At 39.1% G+C, this 18,334-nt stretch overlaps 1 protein-coding gene across 1 annotated transcript; it reads right to left on the reverse strand.

The window, feature by feature from the left end:
• Nucleotides 1-8,540: 8,540 nt before the first annotated feature.
• On the reverse strand, nucleotides 8,541-14,242 carry LOC139138050 (uncharacterized). The gene is made up of 2 exons (XM_070706272.1): nucleotides 12,610-14,242; nucleotides 8,541-12,493 (listed from the first exon to the last, which is right to left on the reverse strand). Exons 1-2 carry the CDS (start codon nucleotides 14,240-14,242, stop codon nucleotides 8,541-8,543), a joined length of 5,586 nt encoding a protein of 1,861 aa, XP_070562373.1.
• Nucleotides 14,243-18,334: the final 4,092 nt, after the last annotated feature.

Raw genomic sequence — 18,334 nt, forward strand, 5'->3', positions numbered from 1 at the left:
AAATAACCGTCGATGTCGGCAACTCTCTCGCTAGCCCTGCGTACGATGCTGTGTGTTAGCTGTAGCACATAGCATCGTACGCAGGGCTAGGGGTCAACCGGATGCGCTATTTTGCGGGTTGCGGGTGGGTTGCGGGCATGAAAAAATGTGTGTTTTTTATATCATTTTCGCCCTTCTCACACTTCAGATTAGTTCAACCGCCGATAAAAGCACAATTTTCAAAATCGTTTTCAACGCCGTTTCAAATAATTTTATTGTGGTGAACACGATTATAGTCCTAGGAAACTTTTCAAAGTCACGCTGGATCAAATGCTTGAAGGGGGCATACCGGCATGGAGCGACTATCATACTGCAGGTGCAAGTCATACGTTCATGATATTAGGAGATAAATTATTGAGAGCTGCAGAACACAAACTCATCCAAAAATATTCCTATTAGATCGATTCCTGAAAATAAGGCAACGCACCGGCGTGTTTTTCCCACTGAAATTCTCGCGTAAAATGTTAGCAGAATGTCGTTCTCTGAGGTCGCGACCTCGCTTGAACCGAAACGGCAAAGTAAACTAAGTCCTTTGTTGTACGTCTTTTTCTTTTTAAAGATTTCATGAAAAATACACGGCATTTACAATACACATCACTTCTACGCTTTTTTAAGTCAAATCTTTCCTTATGCATTGCATTTAACTAGGCATTGTTTAATTTTCTGTATGAGTTGCCCTGGAACCGAATTGTGAATGGTTGCATTACAAAGAATTTACTTCCTATGGCCTGATACTAGAAATGTAACAATTTTCATTCCGCGATAAGTGGCGACATTTCCGAGGCGCGATTTTTTTTTGTCAGTCTGGTATTACGTATATTTCTCACTCACATCCATGGCAAGAAAGAAAAGTGATTCAGATCCCTAATTATTTGTAATGGCCAGGCAGCTCGGAATAAATAAATTGGTCCTCGGAATCGCCGCTTTTAGTTTAGCAGATTTTGATTTTTTTCAGAAACATGACGTATTTTCACCCATTTGGTTTGGTCTGTTATAGCATCTTTAGTCCAAAAAATCAAGTTTACAGCATATATGTTTTCAACAGCCTTCAAATGTACAGTATTATGTTAAAATACACCATATAGTTGTGTTTCATTAATTTTAACCATCTTGACCTGATGGTGAAATATGGACTTCGCAGGAAAAGGGATACTGTACGATAGACCTGATCATCATTATTGATAATAGACACCTTCTAAAGGTTTTATTTCTTATATACTATATGCCATATTACATATATTAGAAATCTAGCCATAATTCTAAAAACCCGCAGCCCGCAGCCCGCAACCCGCACTTTAGCAGATACCGGGGTCAACATGGGGTCGCAGCCATGTTGCCTCAAAGCTTATTTCTGTCTGCACTCAAAAATGTCGGATATGAACCTGAAAAATCGATGCAATTTCGTCAAAATTCGGCGAAATTTCAGCCTATAGACAAAATTTCATCTAGGTAAGGTAAATTTACTGAAATTTGATCGACAAATAATCCTGAGCTTGAACGTGACAGCTCGCCTTCTCCGGGAAGTCAAGTATCCAGCTGCCAATACACAGTTGCCCATATGGCCAGGTTTATGAGATTGTTTTCAAGCGAGCGAGCCAATAGAGCTAGAGGTCTGATTTTTGGTATATAGGAATAACTTAGGCAATACAATTATTTTGACAAAATGTCACGTGACCTCAATGACCTTTGACCTCAAATAGATATATTTGTCCGTAACTCAGTAACCACAAGTGCTACACCCTTCATATTTGGTATGATGGGACACCTTATGACACCACATATTGTACCTCATTAATTATGCGCATATCTAATTCTGAGCAAGCCAATAGAGCTGGATGTCCGATTTTTGGTATATAGGGATAACTATAGGGTAGAAATCTAAATATGCCCATCTAAATATTAGACATCTACCATCGAGAACAAAAGAAATTTGCTGTAATTTGAATATTTAAGGAGTTTAAGCAATTTTCACTATAAATAAAGAACCCCTCAAACTCCACAAAAGTTGCTAGACATATTTTGCCGTTGTCATGCCATTGCTTCGTTTAATAACCAGTTAATCAAATGCCTAATTGACAGGAGGAAATTCAAGACCATATTTGAATAGTAGTATATATTGTCCTCAAAATTACTCTATCACGGCCCAAGTACTCATTGCCTTCAGCAATACTGCCTTGTTATTATTATTATTATTATTATAATTATGTTATTATTAGCTTTCGATGTCTTCAAAAAGCGTTAGAAACCCTAGCAAACTCTATCACATATTTATGCCCCTAACGTAGGTTTATTTCGGCTATGGGAATCGTCAGTCAATGTAAACCTTGACCGGCCTCCCAGCAACCACTGTTACCTCTTCCCTGTTGACTTTCAGATTAATTATATTTTTTTGGAAGACCTGTGTAAGAAATGATCAGACGTCTCTCAATTGATGATGACTGCTGATTTTAGTGTAGCGCACCGGCTGTAACTCTTTAAATTTGTTGACCTCAAAATATCTTCCTGTTCTCTCCTAGTTTTCTCTGAATTCTTCCCTCAGAAGGGAAATGGGTTTTACTGCATTAGGAAACCTATCTTTTGTGAAACATTTGACTACTAAATTCATTTTAACAATCATTTTCATATCACGCTATTTCTAAAAATTGGTAATATTACAAAGAAAACAGAACATACAATATCACAGTTGAAAACATTCACCCTTATGCATTACATTGGCCTAAATTTTCCAGTACAGTTTATGTGAATATTTCAATGCAGATATGTACAGTATCCACGGTTTTGCATTTTCACATGGGGCTGTGATTTAATGTTTGGCCGAACATTACTTGCAGTGTAATCTTTATTTTGTTAAAAATTGCACGTAGTGTCCCAGCGGGTAGTTAATAATAAGTGTATACACACACCTAAATCAGTATCTCTCCATGTTGTCCTCGTTTGAAAGTAAAATCATACAAATAATGCTAAAAGATACAGCTGATGGGGCTTTGAACTTAACTCACTAGTTAAATACGCATTTAATTTAAAGTATGACAACGTTATTTTGGGGTAATATGCCATTTGTGAATAATTTACAGTAACAAAATAATGTGCAATGGAGAGATGTTTCTTGTTCGAGTGTTATTTTCCTCAGTCTCCTAGGTAAATGGCATTTGAACACTGGTATCATTGCTAGTACTGTCTTACTAGTATGTTTGTATTGGTATTCACTTGGGCCCAGGTAGAATTTATTGGAGCTCTGCCCTGAAAAAAAGTCACTAATATTTCATATATATTTGGATTAATGCTCGGGAGGGTGGGGCAACAATGTTGTTTCTAATCAAATGCCAATATCAATTTGTATCATTTTGTTCCCTAAAATCAGGTTGACCAACATATATAGTCCTGTTGATAAATGACAGTACAAAAATAGTAACCCACATCATAAGTGGTCATGTTAGTGAAACTGCAGTGTGACTTTACTATGTATAGTTGTACATACCTTATTTCTAAAGTATCTATCCATAGTTAATTGATTTGCATTTTCATGGGCCTGGGCCAACTAGACATTGCCCCCATTGATTTTGTTTGGATTCTACTTCTTCTTCTCCTTTTATTATTCTTTTGTAAATTCTCTGTTGTTCCTAATCTCAAAAACTACCATTTGTAACATTACAAAACGTCACACGTTCTTTCAGGGTAGGGGGACTGGTGCTGGGAACACTTAACTACAATTTATCACATGACCCTACAGTGATATTTGATTCTATTAAAATCCACAAATTGGCATCTTCTCAAAAACTGCAGGGAAAATCCAATGTGCGTACGAGGCCTACTGAAATTTGTGAATAAAATCATGAGGGGTTCAATGTCAAATGACCGTAACAGCCTATTTGGAATTAAAAAAAGTAATGTCATTGTCATGAAATTTTTCAAATACACTTTTCATAGTATCACATCCTCTTTAACAATGAATAAATAGTTGGGGAGGGGGGCACCATATCTGTTTCCATGAATATTGGATCTGAATTAGGGCTCCCGAAGATACTGAAAAAAGGCCAATTTGAAAAATACAGTTGATTTTTAACATTATGTGTGGGAAAATTGGTGTGACTTTTTGACATTTCGATCGTAAACTGATATTTCTGGTCACTGAATGGTTGCCATTGGAACATACTACATGAATATAAAGATCTTTTTGTTTATGGCAACCCATCCAAAAACTTTTTTCGAAAGTTTTGTTGCATTCTAAGCCATTTTCAATGGCATTGAATAAATTGATATTTTAAACCTGAAATTTTTGCCATAGAAACAGGCTGCATGAGTATAAAGATCACTTTTGTTCATAGTGACCCGTCAAAATACTTTTTTCAAAAATATTTTTGCATTCTAAGCTATTTTCAATGGCATTTTGCAAAACTTGATATTTTGAGCCCCAAAATTGTTGCCATGGAAAAATGGGACATCAAAACGGACATGACTTTCCTTCGTTCGTGAAAATTGGACCTATTATTATTCGCATTATGATAATTATATAATTATTTAATTATTGTTGTTGTTGCTGCTGCTGCTGGTGTTGTTGTTTTGTTATTAATGGAATAAAATAATATTTTAACTATATATTTAACATGGCAAAAATATTTAATAGAACATGACTAAAATGGAAAAATAAATTTATGAAAAGCCTTGAAACATGATGACACTTTAGTAAAATGGCAGGTGTTGGATTTACTATTTACTCAGTATTTAAGTAATCATTTTATTTCTCGGGAGAGGAGTACTTTATGTCTAAACACTGATCGTGGTTAACCATCAAGACTTCTGACTTCACAGTTTGTCCAAGTCTTTAGTTTTTAGAGTTTTGTGTCTCCAAAAGACACAGTCTCAAAAGACAAGATCCTCCGCTTTATCACGAGATGTGCATGATAATGAGTTAACATATTAAAACTAAAGAGTACATAAAGATGAGAACATTTCAGAATTATGTTGGAACAGTTTCTCTTTTAAACAGTTACTGTAAATTCAAAAACGTTTAAGTATTACATTTAGAAGCACCGTGGCAAATTTGAGGACCACTGTTGTTGGTGTTTCAGTGAATAAAGTACCTGTCGTGGATAAAAATCTTTTTTTTTAAGATTCTTGATTGACCAGGTCAATCAATTAATGCAATCTGCTGAAACACATTTCCAAAAAGTCTGCCTATGTGTTTTTTTTTCTTCAGATTACGGCTATAAAGGTTGCTATAACTTAGGGAACCTTAAAGAGGAAATTCATAAATATGATGACCACCTCACCATACAAGAATGTCTCGAGTTTTGTCGCAAGTATACGTTCGGCGCTGTTCTAGAAGATATGTGCAAATGCTTTGACTCTGACATCGAGGACGATAAACGTGGAAGGAACACCATATGCGGAACAGCTTGTGGCGGCGACGACAACCAGGCATGTGGCGGTACCACCCTAACTATGGAGTGTATGAATGTATGTAAAGTATCATTGTTATTTTACACCGCTGGTTTAAATGACATCTATTGGGCATTTGTACTACTACATATCTGCAACACATTTTACCAATATCCAGGTGACATGACATCTTGCACATGTATGGCGCGATTAATTAAGTAATAACTTCAAACGGCTTCTTATACTTTCCTAGAAACAGTGATTATCAACGGTTTCTTGAATCTTGAAAGTATAAAATAAATTTAATTCTTTGTACAGCACTTGGTTCAAAATATTTAAATCGACGTATATAAGTACTTCTCGAAGTTTAAAGTGGATCATTAGATACAACATATATAGTGCTCAAAGTTTATACCCTTACCGATTCTGGCAACTAGATCTAAGTGTAGGGTCATAACATTGTGTTTTAAGAAATTTGTTTCCTCTTTAGACTCTTTAATTTAGTGTTTTTAAATATGAGATTGTGCTTAAAACGTGTTTAAAGTCTTGCCTTCTAAAGGGAAAAAGTCGCTCTTGTTTGGCTTTTTCGTGAATGTTGTATGATATTAAATTTCATTTTTGTAGTTTGACTACTGTAACATGCTGCAATAATAATACAGGTCATCTGTACACAACGTGTACTCTGCTTGCAGCCAGAAAAATTAAGCATTCAGGAACAATTAAGTAGTCTGTATTAAGGTAAAACCAAGTTCAGTGCACACATCTCATCAAGCAAGGCTGAATATTCACGTTTACATAAAGTTTGGACTTCATTCAAGCTTCCGTCGTGATGTGGAGGATAACTTTCACTTAAATTGTGAGAATGCTTACTTGTAATATGAAACTTACATTGTAATGGAGCAAAGGCGTAATCATTGACCCTTTCAAGTTTTGCATCGACATCTTTTTATACACTGAGTGACTTAACGCAAGTATTCCATTAAATCTTGACATCTCTGACACAATTAGATGTCAATATGGAGCCTGTCTGGTCACCTTTATTGTGTACGAGACATTATGTAAACCTTTGTTGTTTCCGCGGGTCGTTTATAAGTCCCTGTAGAAGACTAATGGTCTTTATCATATACCTACATTCCCGTGCCTGTGTAAAGCTATGGAGAAAGCGCCCTCAGATCTGTGCATTTTTTTACGTATCATCCTGGCCCGGTGCCCAAATATGGGCAATCGCGTGCATTTCTGAACTATCTCGATTCTGGTTAGGGGCCGTCGATAATAAAAGCTGACGCACAAGAAACGTAACTCCTTCGTTTCACTTTAAACCCCCTCCCTTCCCCTCAAAACGAAAGGTCTTATGCGAAATAAATTTCGAATCATGATGCCGTTTCTGACAAACCCACTCGCACCACTCCGATCCGCACACCCATGAAAAAATACCGGAAGGGCATACTAATTAATAACCTCCACTTTACGCGTTTCACTTTTTAAGACAGAACATTTTAATGTATTTCGCACGTAGGAAAATGTTTCATATACATGTTTCAAGTTGAAAAAGGATACAAGTTTTCATTTCACATTCATGTCTTTTCATTGTCTTTCCTGTCTACGTATTTTCTGGTTATTCTGTTCTCGATGAACGCAAAGGTAGTTTTGTGTTCTCGCTGCAAGTCGCACTTCGAAACAAAAAGAAATCCGTATGCGATTTGGACGCACACAAACGAAATGAGCTTTTACCCCCTCTCCCCCCTAAACGAAAGAATTACGTTTTTCGTGCGTCAGCTTTTATTATCGACGGCCCCTTACTACGCGCGTTGCTGTCCGCAAACGTACACAAAGCCAGAGCAAGATCAGGAAAACGTCTGTACGGCGCTTATCTGACAAACCGTGCTTATCTGACAAAACTCTTTTTAGCAATACCCTGGGGAGTCACTTTAGCCAGCACACTTCATGCGCGCGGTACATGTCGTAGCTAGGGCCCCTGATTTACACTCTCTGGAGACTCGTGTGCAGTTTAAATGGTGCTTTAATAACTATCTAGTCGCAACACCATTGCTTAGTAATTACAAAATGCATATAGTCCACTTCACTTCTGTATGCACTTGACGCACGCACATACGGTTCTGAATAGCAAATATACAAAAATTGAAGGTAAGTCTCGGAATAAAGTAAATACAGTAAAAAATTCACAAATGAAAACTCGACATACATATGAAGTGGTGTCAGAAATACACAGGTAAGTAACTTTGAAATTTCAAACTACTTCATGGCGCGTAGCTGTAGTCCAACAAACTTCCAAGCCTCGCCTCATACAATATATGTCCGCGTCGAAAACAATTTCCACAAAACTTGAAGAGACAGTACGGTATTCAGTTGAATATCCAGTTGAATAACACAGGTAAGTCTTACCTCAGATGGTGACGTCTTCAGGGGCAGTAAATGCAAGTGCAGGGAGAGTGCACGAGAGAGACAGCCGGCTGCTAGCCCAAGAAATGACTGACTTTGTACACGTTGGCAAATCTAATTTATACTTGATCATTATTCAAACTGCTGGACGGTATTTATTTGCAAAATGTGAAACTGACCATTCAGGAAACAGTATGCGGGGAGAGCAGATGTGGTAACTGAATGTACGAAATGAACTGAAGCCTGCACAACAGCTGTGTGCATGTGCACCTGCATACAACCACAGTGCAGGGGATAACCAATCAAGGACTTGCACTTACACACCGGCCCCAAAAGGCGCACCATCCAAGAAGCCTTTTTCACTGCATTTCTGTTCAAGTCCTAAAACAGACAATAAAGAGTTAGTACATATATTTTAATCAAATTCAATGCAATTAACTACACTGGGACTCGCCCATATCCAATAATTTCGACATTTTTTTGCACAATTTTCACTGTTGCGAAAACAAAATTCCTTTGAAATATGATCATGATAATGAAATGTATGTCTTTTGTTTTAGTCTAGTTTTAACACACGATGAGTCTTTTTACATGTCAAGCGCTGCCTCCAGCAAACAGAGTTTACGGACATCTCTCCGTAGTCTCCCTCCAGAAGTTTTAACTAGAACTTGTCGGACACAACCATTACGATCTGGGTAGGTTTGCTCTATCAATCCCTTTGATCATTGTCCTCTTGGGGCATTTTCATCGATGATTATGACCAGATCTCCAACAGCTAGATTTCGTTTAGGCTTCAACCATTTTTGTCTCTGTTGAAGGGATGGTAAATACTCCCGGATCCACCGCTTCCAAAACAGGTTTGCCATCTGTCCAGCATGTCTTCGTCTATCATTGGCAGTATATCTGGCTACAAGATCGCCTGGTGATGTGCATGGATTTGGTCTCAGTAATAATAGGCTATTTGGTGTGAGTGGTTCAAGGTCGTTTGGGTCATTTGACTGATGGGTCAGAGGTCGATCATTGATTATCTTCTCAACTTCTGCCATTAAGGTAAGTAGCGTTTCGTCATCAATCAGTCGATTTCCCACGAGTGATCTTAGAATTTTCCGAACGGAACGTATCATCCTTTCCCATACCCCTCCAGCGTGGCTTGCAGCAGGTGGATTAAAGTACCACTGGATATCTCTCTTGCGGAGACTGTCAGTTATTTTCTCTTGATTCCAGCTTGCCAAAGCTTCTTTAACTTCAACTTCAGCTCCCCTGAAATTTGTTCCATTGTCGCTATAAACTGTGTTTGGTGGGCCACGTCTACTCACAAATCTCCATACTGCTTGGATGAAGGAATCTGTGGACAGGGTGTGTGTTACTTCTATATGTACTGCTCTTATAGCAAGGCATGTGAATATACATCCGTATCTTTTGGCTGTTCCTCTTCTCCACTTTACCTTCAGAGGACCAAAGAAATCAACACCTACTGAAGAGAATGGTGGTTTTCCCGGTGTAACCCTAGCATGTGGCAGTGGTGACATTACTTGTGTTTCAGGTTTTGCGTTCCATATTCTGCATGTCATACATCTTTGAATGACTCGCCTGACTGTCGCTGGTCCTCTCAAAATCCAGAATCGTCTACGGATGCTGGCTAATACATGATTGACTCCAACATGGCCTTCTATCTCATGATAAAATTTTATTATTAACGACGTGACATAATGGTTATGTGGCAAAATTATAGGATGTCTTGCTTTCTTACTTATTGGGGCGTAGTTTAGCCTTCCACCTACACACAGGACGCTGTTTATGCAAATTGGACTGAGTTTACGTAGAGGACTGGTGTATCCTTCACTGTCTGGCCTTGTACTTTGTGACTTCGATTTCGTGGCCAATTCCTTAGGAAAGGCTGTTTGTTGCACTACTTTGACTATCTCCACAGTAGCCTCTGATATTTCTCGCACAGTTATGGGACCAGTTGGAACCAGATCACCTTTGCATTTACCATAGTGAGCTCGTAGGTACTTCTTAAAACGCAGAATCCATGCAACAGACTTGCAAAGCGTGTACCATGAAGAAAATCTTTGAATCAACAGGTTGACGACGTCATCACAGGTTGTTTTAGCTCCTTTTACAGCCGTGTATACTTTTGCAGTTTTCAACTCTTTGTCGTCTACTGATATTGCTGGTAAGTCGTCAGGCTGGTTTGGCCAGTTCTCTTTGAGTTTCCACAGAAATTCAGGACCATTAAACCAGAGTTTTGATTTCTGTTCAGTTGTATCGAATTCAATACCACGTGATGCACAATCCGCTGGGTTAAGTTGAGATGGAACATGGTGCCACTGGTCGGGTGATGTTGCATCGTGTATTACCTGGAGACGATTGGCTACAAAGGTTTTGAACCTCCTTGTTGAGTTATGGATGTATTGGAGAACTATGGTGGAATCTGTCCAGAAATTTTCACAGTGGATTGGTAGTTGTATTTCCTCTCGTATTTGTTTACCAACGTTCACAGCCACTGTTGCTGCAGTTAACTCTAACCTTGGAACTGTCATCGTCTTCAATGGAGCAACTCTAGATTTACCAATGACAAGACTACAGTGAATTTTACCATCATCATCGATGAATCGTAGATAAGAAGCAACTCCATATCCTTCTAATGAGGCATCTGCAAAATGATGTAGTTCAACAGCTTGTAGTTTGCCAAAGCCGGAAGGAGTGTAACAACGTGAAATTACCATGGTTTTTAATAAAGGTAATTTCTGGCACCATTCATGCCATGCGTAAAGATATTTCATCGGTATCTCTTCATCCCAGTCACATTCTAGTCTGGTCAATTCTTGGAGGATACGCTTTGCTGGTAAAACGAATGGTGCTATCAATCCCAGGGGGTCATAAACTGAAGCAACAACTGATAGTATACCTCTGCGAGTTTCCTTCTTTGTTTCATTGCCAATTCTGAAGTGCAAGGTATCCTCATTTACATCCCACTGAACGCCAAGTGCTCTGTCAATAGGCAGGTCTTCTAAATCTAAATCCATTACTGATGGTGCTCTTTCTTCAGATGGAATTGAAGATAACACTTCCTTGCAGTTGGAAATCCATTTTGTGAGGTGAAAGCCTCCTCTGGATAAAAGCGCTGAAACTTGAGTGATGAATCGCTTTGCTATTTCTGTAGTGAGCACAGATTTCAAGTAATCATCAACATAGAAATTCCGGTATACCGAATCGACAACGTCTGAGTCAAAGTCACTTCTGTTATCATAAGCTGTTTTCTGAAGTGCATAAGCTGAACAACTTGGCGATGATGTAGCTCCAAACAAATGAACTCGCATTTGATGGTCCACTGGCTTCTTAGAGAGGTCTCCTTTAGGCCACCAAAGGAATCTTAGCGCATTACTATCTTTGGGAGTAACATGAACTTGATGGAACATTTGTTTGATATCTGCTACCAATGCAATTGGATATTGACGAAATCGTAGCAAGACTCCAACTAAGGAATTTGTTAAGTCCGGGCCTTGTAAGAGCTGATCGTTCAATGAAGTACCACCACACTTAGCAGCACAGTCAAAGACTACCCTCACCTTATCTGGTTTATTCGGATGGACCACTGGATGATGGGGTAAGTACCATAACAATGTGTCATTCTTCTCATGGGTTTCACCAGACACTTGTCGTGCATGACCTTGTTTTATGTAATCGTCTATAGTTGCGCTGTACTTTTCATGGAGAGCAGGATCTTTAAGAAGACGTCTTCTAAGCACATTAAGTCGCTTCTCCGCTATGTGTTTATTACATGGTAAGCTAGGCGTGTCATATCTCCAGGGTAGATTCAACTGATAATGGCCATTCTGTAAACAAACTGATCGGTCCATATTTGCCTTTGCCCTTCGATCTTCCAATGACATACAGTATTTAGTCTCCACCAGAGATTCTGTAAAGTCGGCATTATACATCCGATGTAACTGTGAGGAAATAGGCTCTAGACACTTGATTGGAGATTCACAATTGCTCACCTGGTCCATGTTGATAAAGTTGATGGTGGCATCACTGTCTTTCTTTCCTTTCATCGGCCCAATCACAGTCCAGCCAAGAAGTGTACGGATTGCGTATGGTTGCTTTCTTCCACCACGCTTTTCCTCAAGTGCCCAATGTGCTTCCGGTACATCGTTGCCAATTAGGATAGTTACCTCCTTTTCGTCCAATTCTGGCAATTCAATACCATTAAGATGGCGCCACCCTTTTATATCTTTCACTGTAGGAATGCTGCTGGCGCTGATCGGAAGCATGTCTGTAGTCCACACCCTGTTGAGATGTACACATTCAACGCCATTCAAAGCTCTCAAATCCAGTTGAACTTCTCGACCATGTTTTGTGCTTTCCGCATCAAGGGTAGATAGCGTATAGTTGATTGGTTTTCCTCTTAAACCAAGTTTTTCTGTCAAGGATTCAAGGCAAATTGTGGTATCTGAACCACTGTCCAGGAAGGCATAGGTTTGAATTGCTGGTCCACCATCTAATCCACTCACCTTAACTGGCACAACTTGTAAACTGATGCGAGGTTGGTTCGTCTTGATGGCTTTACAATTAGCGGTTACACTAGCACCATTGGTGGTTGAAGCTGTTGTGGTTGATGTACTGCTGCTGCCAGAACTTGCTTGATTCGTTTGGCGAGATGGTGATGACACTGGATGCAATAATGGGTTATGTGGTTTTCCACAGCCAGTTACTGGACAAAAGAATCCACTCTTACAGTTTCTTGCAAAATGTGGAGGACTTGCTTCTAAGCAGAGATCGCACAACCTCTGTTTTCGTACAAAGTCTCTTTTCCGTCATAAGACTTTCCGGCGAATTTCCGGCATCTGTGGAGTTTGTGCTGACCCTGACAAAAATGGCATTTAGCATCCTTGTTAGATCGGTACTTGGCTCTTTCATTTGGCTCACCACTGACTTCCTGGTTACCAACTTGTGTTGTCATGGTAGTAGCCTTTGTAGACTGGTTCGGCACCTTTACTCTTGATTTTGTGTCTTTGTCCACATCAGGTTTGGAACCTACCAACTTCCCAAATCTTGTATTTGCTATGGCGGCTCGCGTCTCCAAAAACTCTGTCAAATGAAGAAATTCGGGTTCTACACCACGATATATTAGCTTACCAGCTTCTTTAGCCCATTCTGCTTGCAGAAAAGTCGGAAAGCGTCTAACTATCTTCTCTAGTGTATCCATTGAGTTGATGTCAGCCGTATATTTCATTTGACGTGAACATAAATGACAGTTTCTCATGTTACGAGCAAGCTGTAGCAACTTACCCGTTTCTGAAGCTTTGATCTGTGGTCCTTTTACAACGTTGTCTATAGCTGCATGAACGATGATGTGCTTCTGACCGAAGTTATGATGCAAGATACTTCTGGCCTCCGCGTAACCATCTTCAGGTGGCAGGATAACACAGTTCTTAATTGCATCCTTAGCTGGTCCGGTACAGTGTTGGATAAGGTAGGCCAGTCTGGCATTATTGTCGGAGACCATTTGTTCTATATTTACCTCAAAGTTCCTGATGAACACCGGATATGAGACTGGATTACCATCAAATAACAATAATTCCCTCTTAGGCATATTCAAATTGGCTATAAGTGCCTGGGTTGTTTGGTTCTGTTGTCTGACAATGTTCAACAAGACATTATCTCTGTCATCATAGGGCTGATATTGTTGTGGTACCTTATTTGGCTCAGGTCTATGGGCTGGATGATCTGTGTTATGGTCCAATGGTCGCCATTCTGGTGCATGTGGGTTTAATACTGGAACAGAGTCTTCAATTTCTTGCTCTGCTAGACTCTGGTTTTCTGGTTCAAATCTCCCCTCAGATACAGTAGCCTGCATGTTCACTCTAGGGGCAGACATTGGTCCATCGACAGACGTCACTGGAGGGTTTAAATCATGACAAGATTGGAAATACCTTTCAATCTTTTCACTCTGACTGGCTATTTGTATACCACCACTCACAATACCAGAACCATCGGCGGACCAATTTCCCTCTTCAACTAGTTCAACCTCCATTTCTGCGTATTTGACCTTTCTTCGAGCTTCTAAAATCTTTAGAGTTGATTCGTGTCTTTCCTTCTCTTCTCGAAGTTGTAGTTCCCTCAGCTTGGCTTTGACCTTTTGTTCTTCTGTCATCTGGTTCAATTCAAGCTGAGCTTCTAATAACTTTCTTCTGGCTGTCCTTGAAGCATGACTAACCTTTGAAGTCGACACAGAAAAGTCAGATCCCGCAACATGGCCGCCATTGGCTGTTTGACTACTTTTCTTCTTACCACTGCCATTAGGATCAGTCTTCTTAGGAGTTCCCTTCGAATGCTTAGAAGTCGTTGAACTAGGAGAGTCTGCTGGAACATCAAGAATTGCACTACCAGGGTTTGCATCTGCATTAGGTATAGACATCTCTTCATTCGTAACTTGCGCACCATCTTCTGGCACCAAACCACGAGGCGAAGTCGATACAGATATACTATGAAATGTAACCAAATTCTCAAGACGGTGATCCAAAAACTCCTTTCTCTTGACTTCTAATTCATATTCAAGCTGTAGACCGTAGTCCAACAAACATCCAAGCCTCGCCTCATACAATATATGTCCGCGTCGAAAACAATTTCCACAAAACTTGAAGAGACAGTACGGTATTCAGTTGAATATCCAGTTGAATAACACAGGTAAGTCTTACCTCAGATGGTGACGTCTTCAGGGGCAGTAAATGCAAGTGCAGGGAGAGTGCACGAGAGAGACAGCCGGCTGCTAGCCCAAGAAATGACTGACTTTGTACACGTTGGCAAATCTAATTTATACTTGATCATTATTCAAACTGCTGGACGGTATTTATTTGCAAAATGTGAAACTGACCATTCAGGAAACAGTATGCGGGGAGAGCAGATGTGGTAACTGAATGTACGAAATGAACTGAAGCCTGCACAACAGCTGTGTGCATGTGCACCTGCATACAACCACAGTGCAGGGGGGAACCAATCAAGGACTTGCACTTACACAGAGTGTGCCAATTTAACGTTAATACGAATTCTTCTATACGAAGGATTTTGTTTCTGTAAACTACTCTCAAATTGTTGACATGTAGTTTTTTTTATTGTGGTTGTTCTTCCATCGGCCGGGCTCGCGCTCGCTCACTGTACAAAGTACTGTACGAGCCCATGGAGATAACTCCGTGTTGCAACATGTAGGTGCTTTTCTTATCATACACTTGCATGTTTATTGAATATAATTTATGTACTTTAATGGCAAAATTAGCGATCGAGGAAGGTGATGAAAAACAAAAACAAAAGTACTCTGCTTGCCATTGCCGCATTGTGATGTGGGTGGTTTTGATACTCCCGCCACCGTGAGAGCGCACGACCTCATGTGACCTCGTGCCCTCTCCTCTACCCCTTAAGACAGCCTCTATGTGTTGATCGATGTATACACAATGATTAATTGAGGTGCTCGGCGATTTTACGCAATCAATGAAATTTACTGTATTTTTTAACTATTTTATGGCTATTTTGTGATGTTTGTGATTTTAGACTTCTGTAATTAAAATTTCATTCGTGTGTTTTAACAGACGAAGTATTGTGTGAGGGATTACTTTCCACAAATGAGTAAGGCTACAAGCAGTAATTAGTTATTTTTGTCAGATAAGCACGTTTTGTCAGATAAGCGCCGTACAAACGTCTGCTTGCTCAGATTGTAGTTGCGCGTGGCGACAGTGGAGCCGTGCAGGTGACATCGGCTTTTATTTCTAAATTCTAGTGAGAAAGCTGGTACAAGGACATAACCCTATGCCACACATGTACACGTCGATTTGCTCTTCGACATAATCCAATATGGCCGTCAAGTGGCAATTTAATTTTCCCATGTCCAGAGCCACAACTGAGACATGCTTTGACCAATTTCCTTCGATAGGTAGCCTACAAATACGTAAGGCTGCATTTACGAACACCTCGAGAGGGGACGGGCAGAAGAATATAAAATTGCCGTATTAATTCAAATCACTCTAATTAACTCAAAATGCGTACAAGTGTCCCCTTCTGAGTTGCTTTGATTTTGAAATCCAGCCTCTAAGGGACATGACATGACAGGGTGGATTGAAATTATTTTTGCGAAAGCATTTTTAAAGGGTCATGAAATTTCACGCATGCCTTTGAAGGAGTGTCACCATTTTTTGCACTACTATAAGAAGGTAAGATGTGACCCGATACAGTGCTTCGTCCAAACATGTCAAATCATAACACATGGGAGTATATTGGGCAAACTATTAACAAGTTATATCCAGTCCGGGTAACTTCCAAAATGGCGACGCTATACCGTAATATTTTTCGTATCATTAACTTAGTGGCCAGCGCGCCATCAGTAAAAATTCTATTTCCTGGCAACCTCCACATGCGTCTGTGGTTACGTCACCATAGTGTACTGTGTTACTTCTATCTTGCCATGCTTGCTAAAACTCCTCCGCTGCACAAGTTTTCGTGTACTACGGTAGATTAATGTGTAAGAGGGGTTTTGTCAAGACGCTTGGCGTTGTACATTTAATGGGAATTGTTTGTGAAATAAACCTTAACAATTAATCGCGCCATATTCTGTCATAATTTCGAACATAATCTCTCTGAACACACACTTTCAAAGTCGCGTACCATTTTAAATCTGATTCAGACAACCAAAGCCCATATATTGCTGTGATTCCGGACTCTGGCCTGAAGTCCTACGAAATACATGTACCCACACAGATCGTTCCGAAAACCCCATTTGTAATCGGAGATTGCAGCCATCAAATTGCACGCGAGACAGATGAAGGAAATCAGGAAAGGGGTAATCGAAATGAATCGTAAATATCTTGGTTGCTGCTTTGCTTGATGGTATTATTATTTGTCAAAATGTTCTTGAAGAACTTAGGATCATGTTCATAATGAATATACTTTCGACCCTTGTAGGCGATGGTTCATACAAAGCTGGCGAACCTACAGTGATTGCAATCTTATCGAATCCGATCGATGATTGGCGAATCGTGGAAATATTATCATGGTATAGCGTCGACACTTTCGGAAATGACCGGACTAATATCTGTACATTTATATATGTTTTATAATTTATGAAAATGTACTTTGTTTGAAGTGGAAGGTACAAAGTGCATGTATGCACCAGAAATTTGATTTTTGCATTTCATCGAAAATCTTGATTCACTAACTATACATGGTAGTCTATGAGATAACTATGATTAATATTTTCTAATATATAATTAGCAATTTTAGATGATATACATGTACTTGATTAGAAAAGGACGGTTAAAAATGCATAGGTGTACAAGAAATTTGATTTTTGAATTTCACAATAAATATGGATCCACTATAAGTGGTAGTCTGTTGGAAAAATATGAACAATTTGTTTCCAAAATAAAACTAGCAATCTCTGTGTATTTGTAGACGTTTGATAATTGATATAAATGCCGTCAAGTAGAAAGGGTGGTAACAAGTGGATATGTTTAAAAGATATTTTATTTTGAAATTTCAACGACAATGTTGATCTACTGTACATGGACGCAAAGCGAAAACTGTGAGTTTTCTTTTTTCAACACTAGGCCTGAACTAGCTAAATCTCCGCTTTTTCAAGTGTTTGACAATTAATACAAATGTATTTGATAGAATGGGGTGTTTCAAAGAGAAGGCGTGGACAACAAATATGATATTGAACTTTCACCTAAAAAATATTAACTCTCTTCTATTGGTAGTCAACGAGTACATTATTAAATGTTTTCCCTGAGAGAACTTGCTCTATTTGCGCATTGGTATGTAAATGTTTTTAATGTTTTAAATGTTTTTAGCATTTTTAATGTTTTTCTTAATAAACATATAAAATAGTGCTTGTTGTACAATTACAAGCCAGACTGTAAAAGAAGGTAAACATTACAGCTGCTATCCCGTTTGCGATCACATAAAACAGGTTTGGAAACAGGATGACTTCCCTCACCTGTCAGGAAAACTGAACATGATATACAGTAGTTGTATAAAAAGGACATTAGCTGGATTTGGCCAATCATGTATGTTTTCTTCTTTATATAACTACAGTTTCTTGTTCTAATATACCCACAGCACGCTAGAATACCAAATACTCTGTATATGTGTAAAAAGCGTAATCATTGTTATTGATGACAAATGAATTATAGTCTGGAATTGAATTCAATTTTCAACAATAACAGTGCTAACTGTACATATATGACCATGTTGATTAGTTAAAAGCTGGACTTTTCATCACGCTGTAGGGAGTAGGACAAGAAAATACTGTAGACACACAAAACAAAACAACCCAAAAATTAGCCAAAGGTTACCACCTTTGTTTCATGCCCATATATTTCGAATATGGACACCGTGCAGTCAATGTGTTTCAATTCTTTCTATGTCTAAAATTTTATTTAAAACAACTTTGAGCTAATTTTCTTTACATTTCATGAAAAGCCATAACTATATGCCATATATGTGCACGTCTTTCGATGTACGA

Source organism: Ptychodera flava, chromosome 8 (genome assembly GCF_041260155.1).
Source record: "Ptychodera flava strain L36383 chromosome 8, AS_Pfla_20210202, whole genome shotgun sequence".
Taxonomy (NCBI): Eukaryota; Metazoa; Hemichordata; class Enteropneusta; family Ptychoderidae; genus Ptychodera; species Ptychodera flava.

Coding starts and splice junctions, on each gene's coding strand:
- LOC139138050 (XM_070706272.1), bottom strand. CDS start 14,242: ATGTCTATACCTAATGCAGATGCAAACCCTGGTAGTGCAATTCTTGAT. Junction 12,494..12,609: donor GACTTTGTACGAAAACAGAG/GTTGTGCGATCT, acceptor TATTGCATCCAG/TGTCATCACCATCTCGCCAA.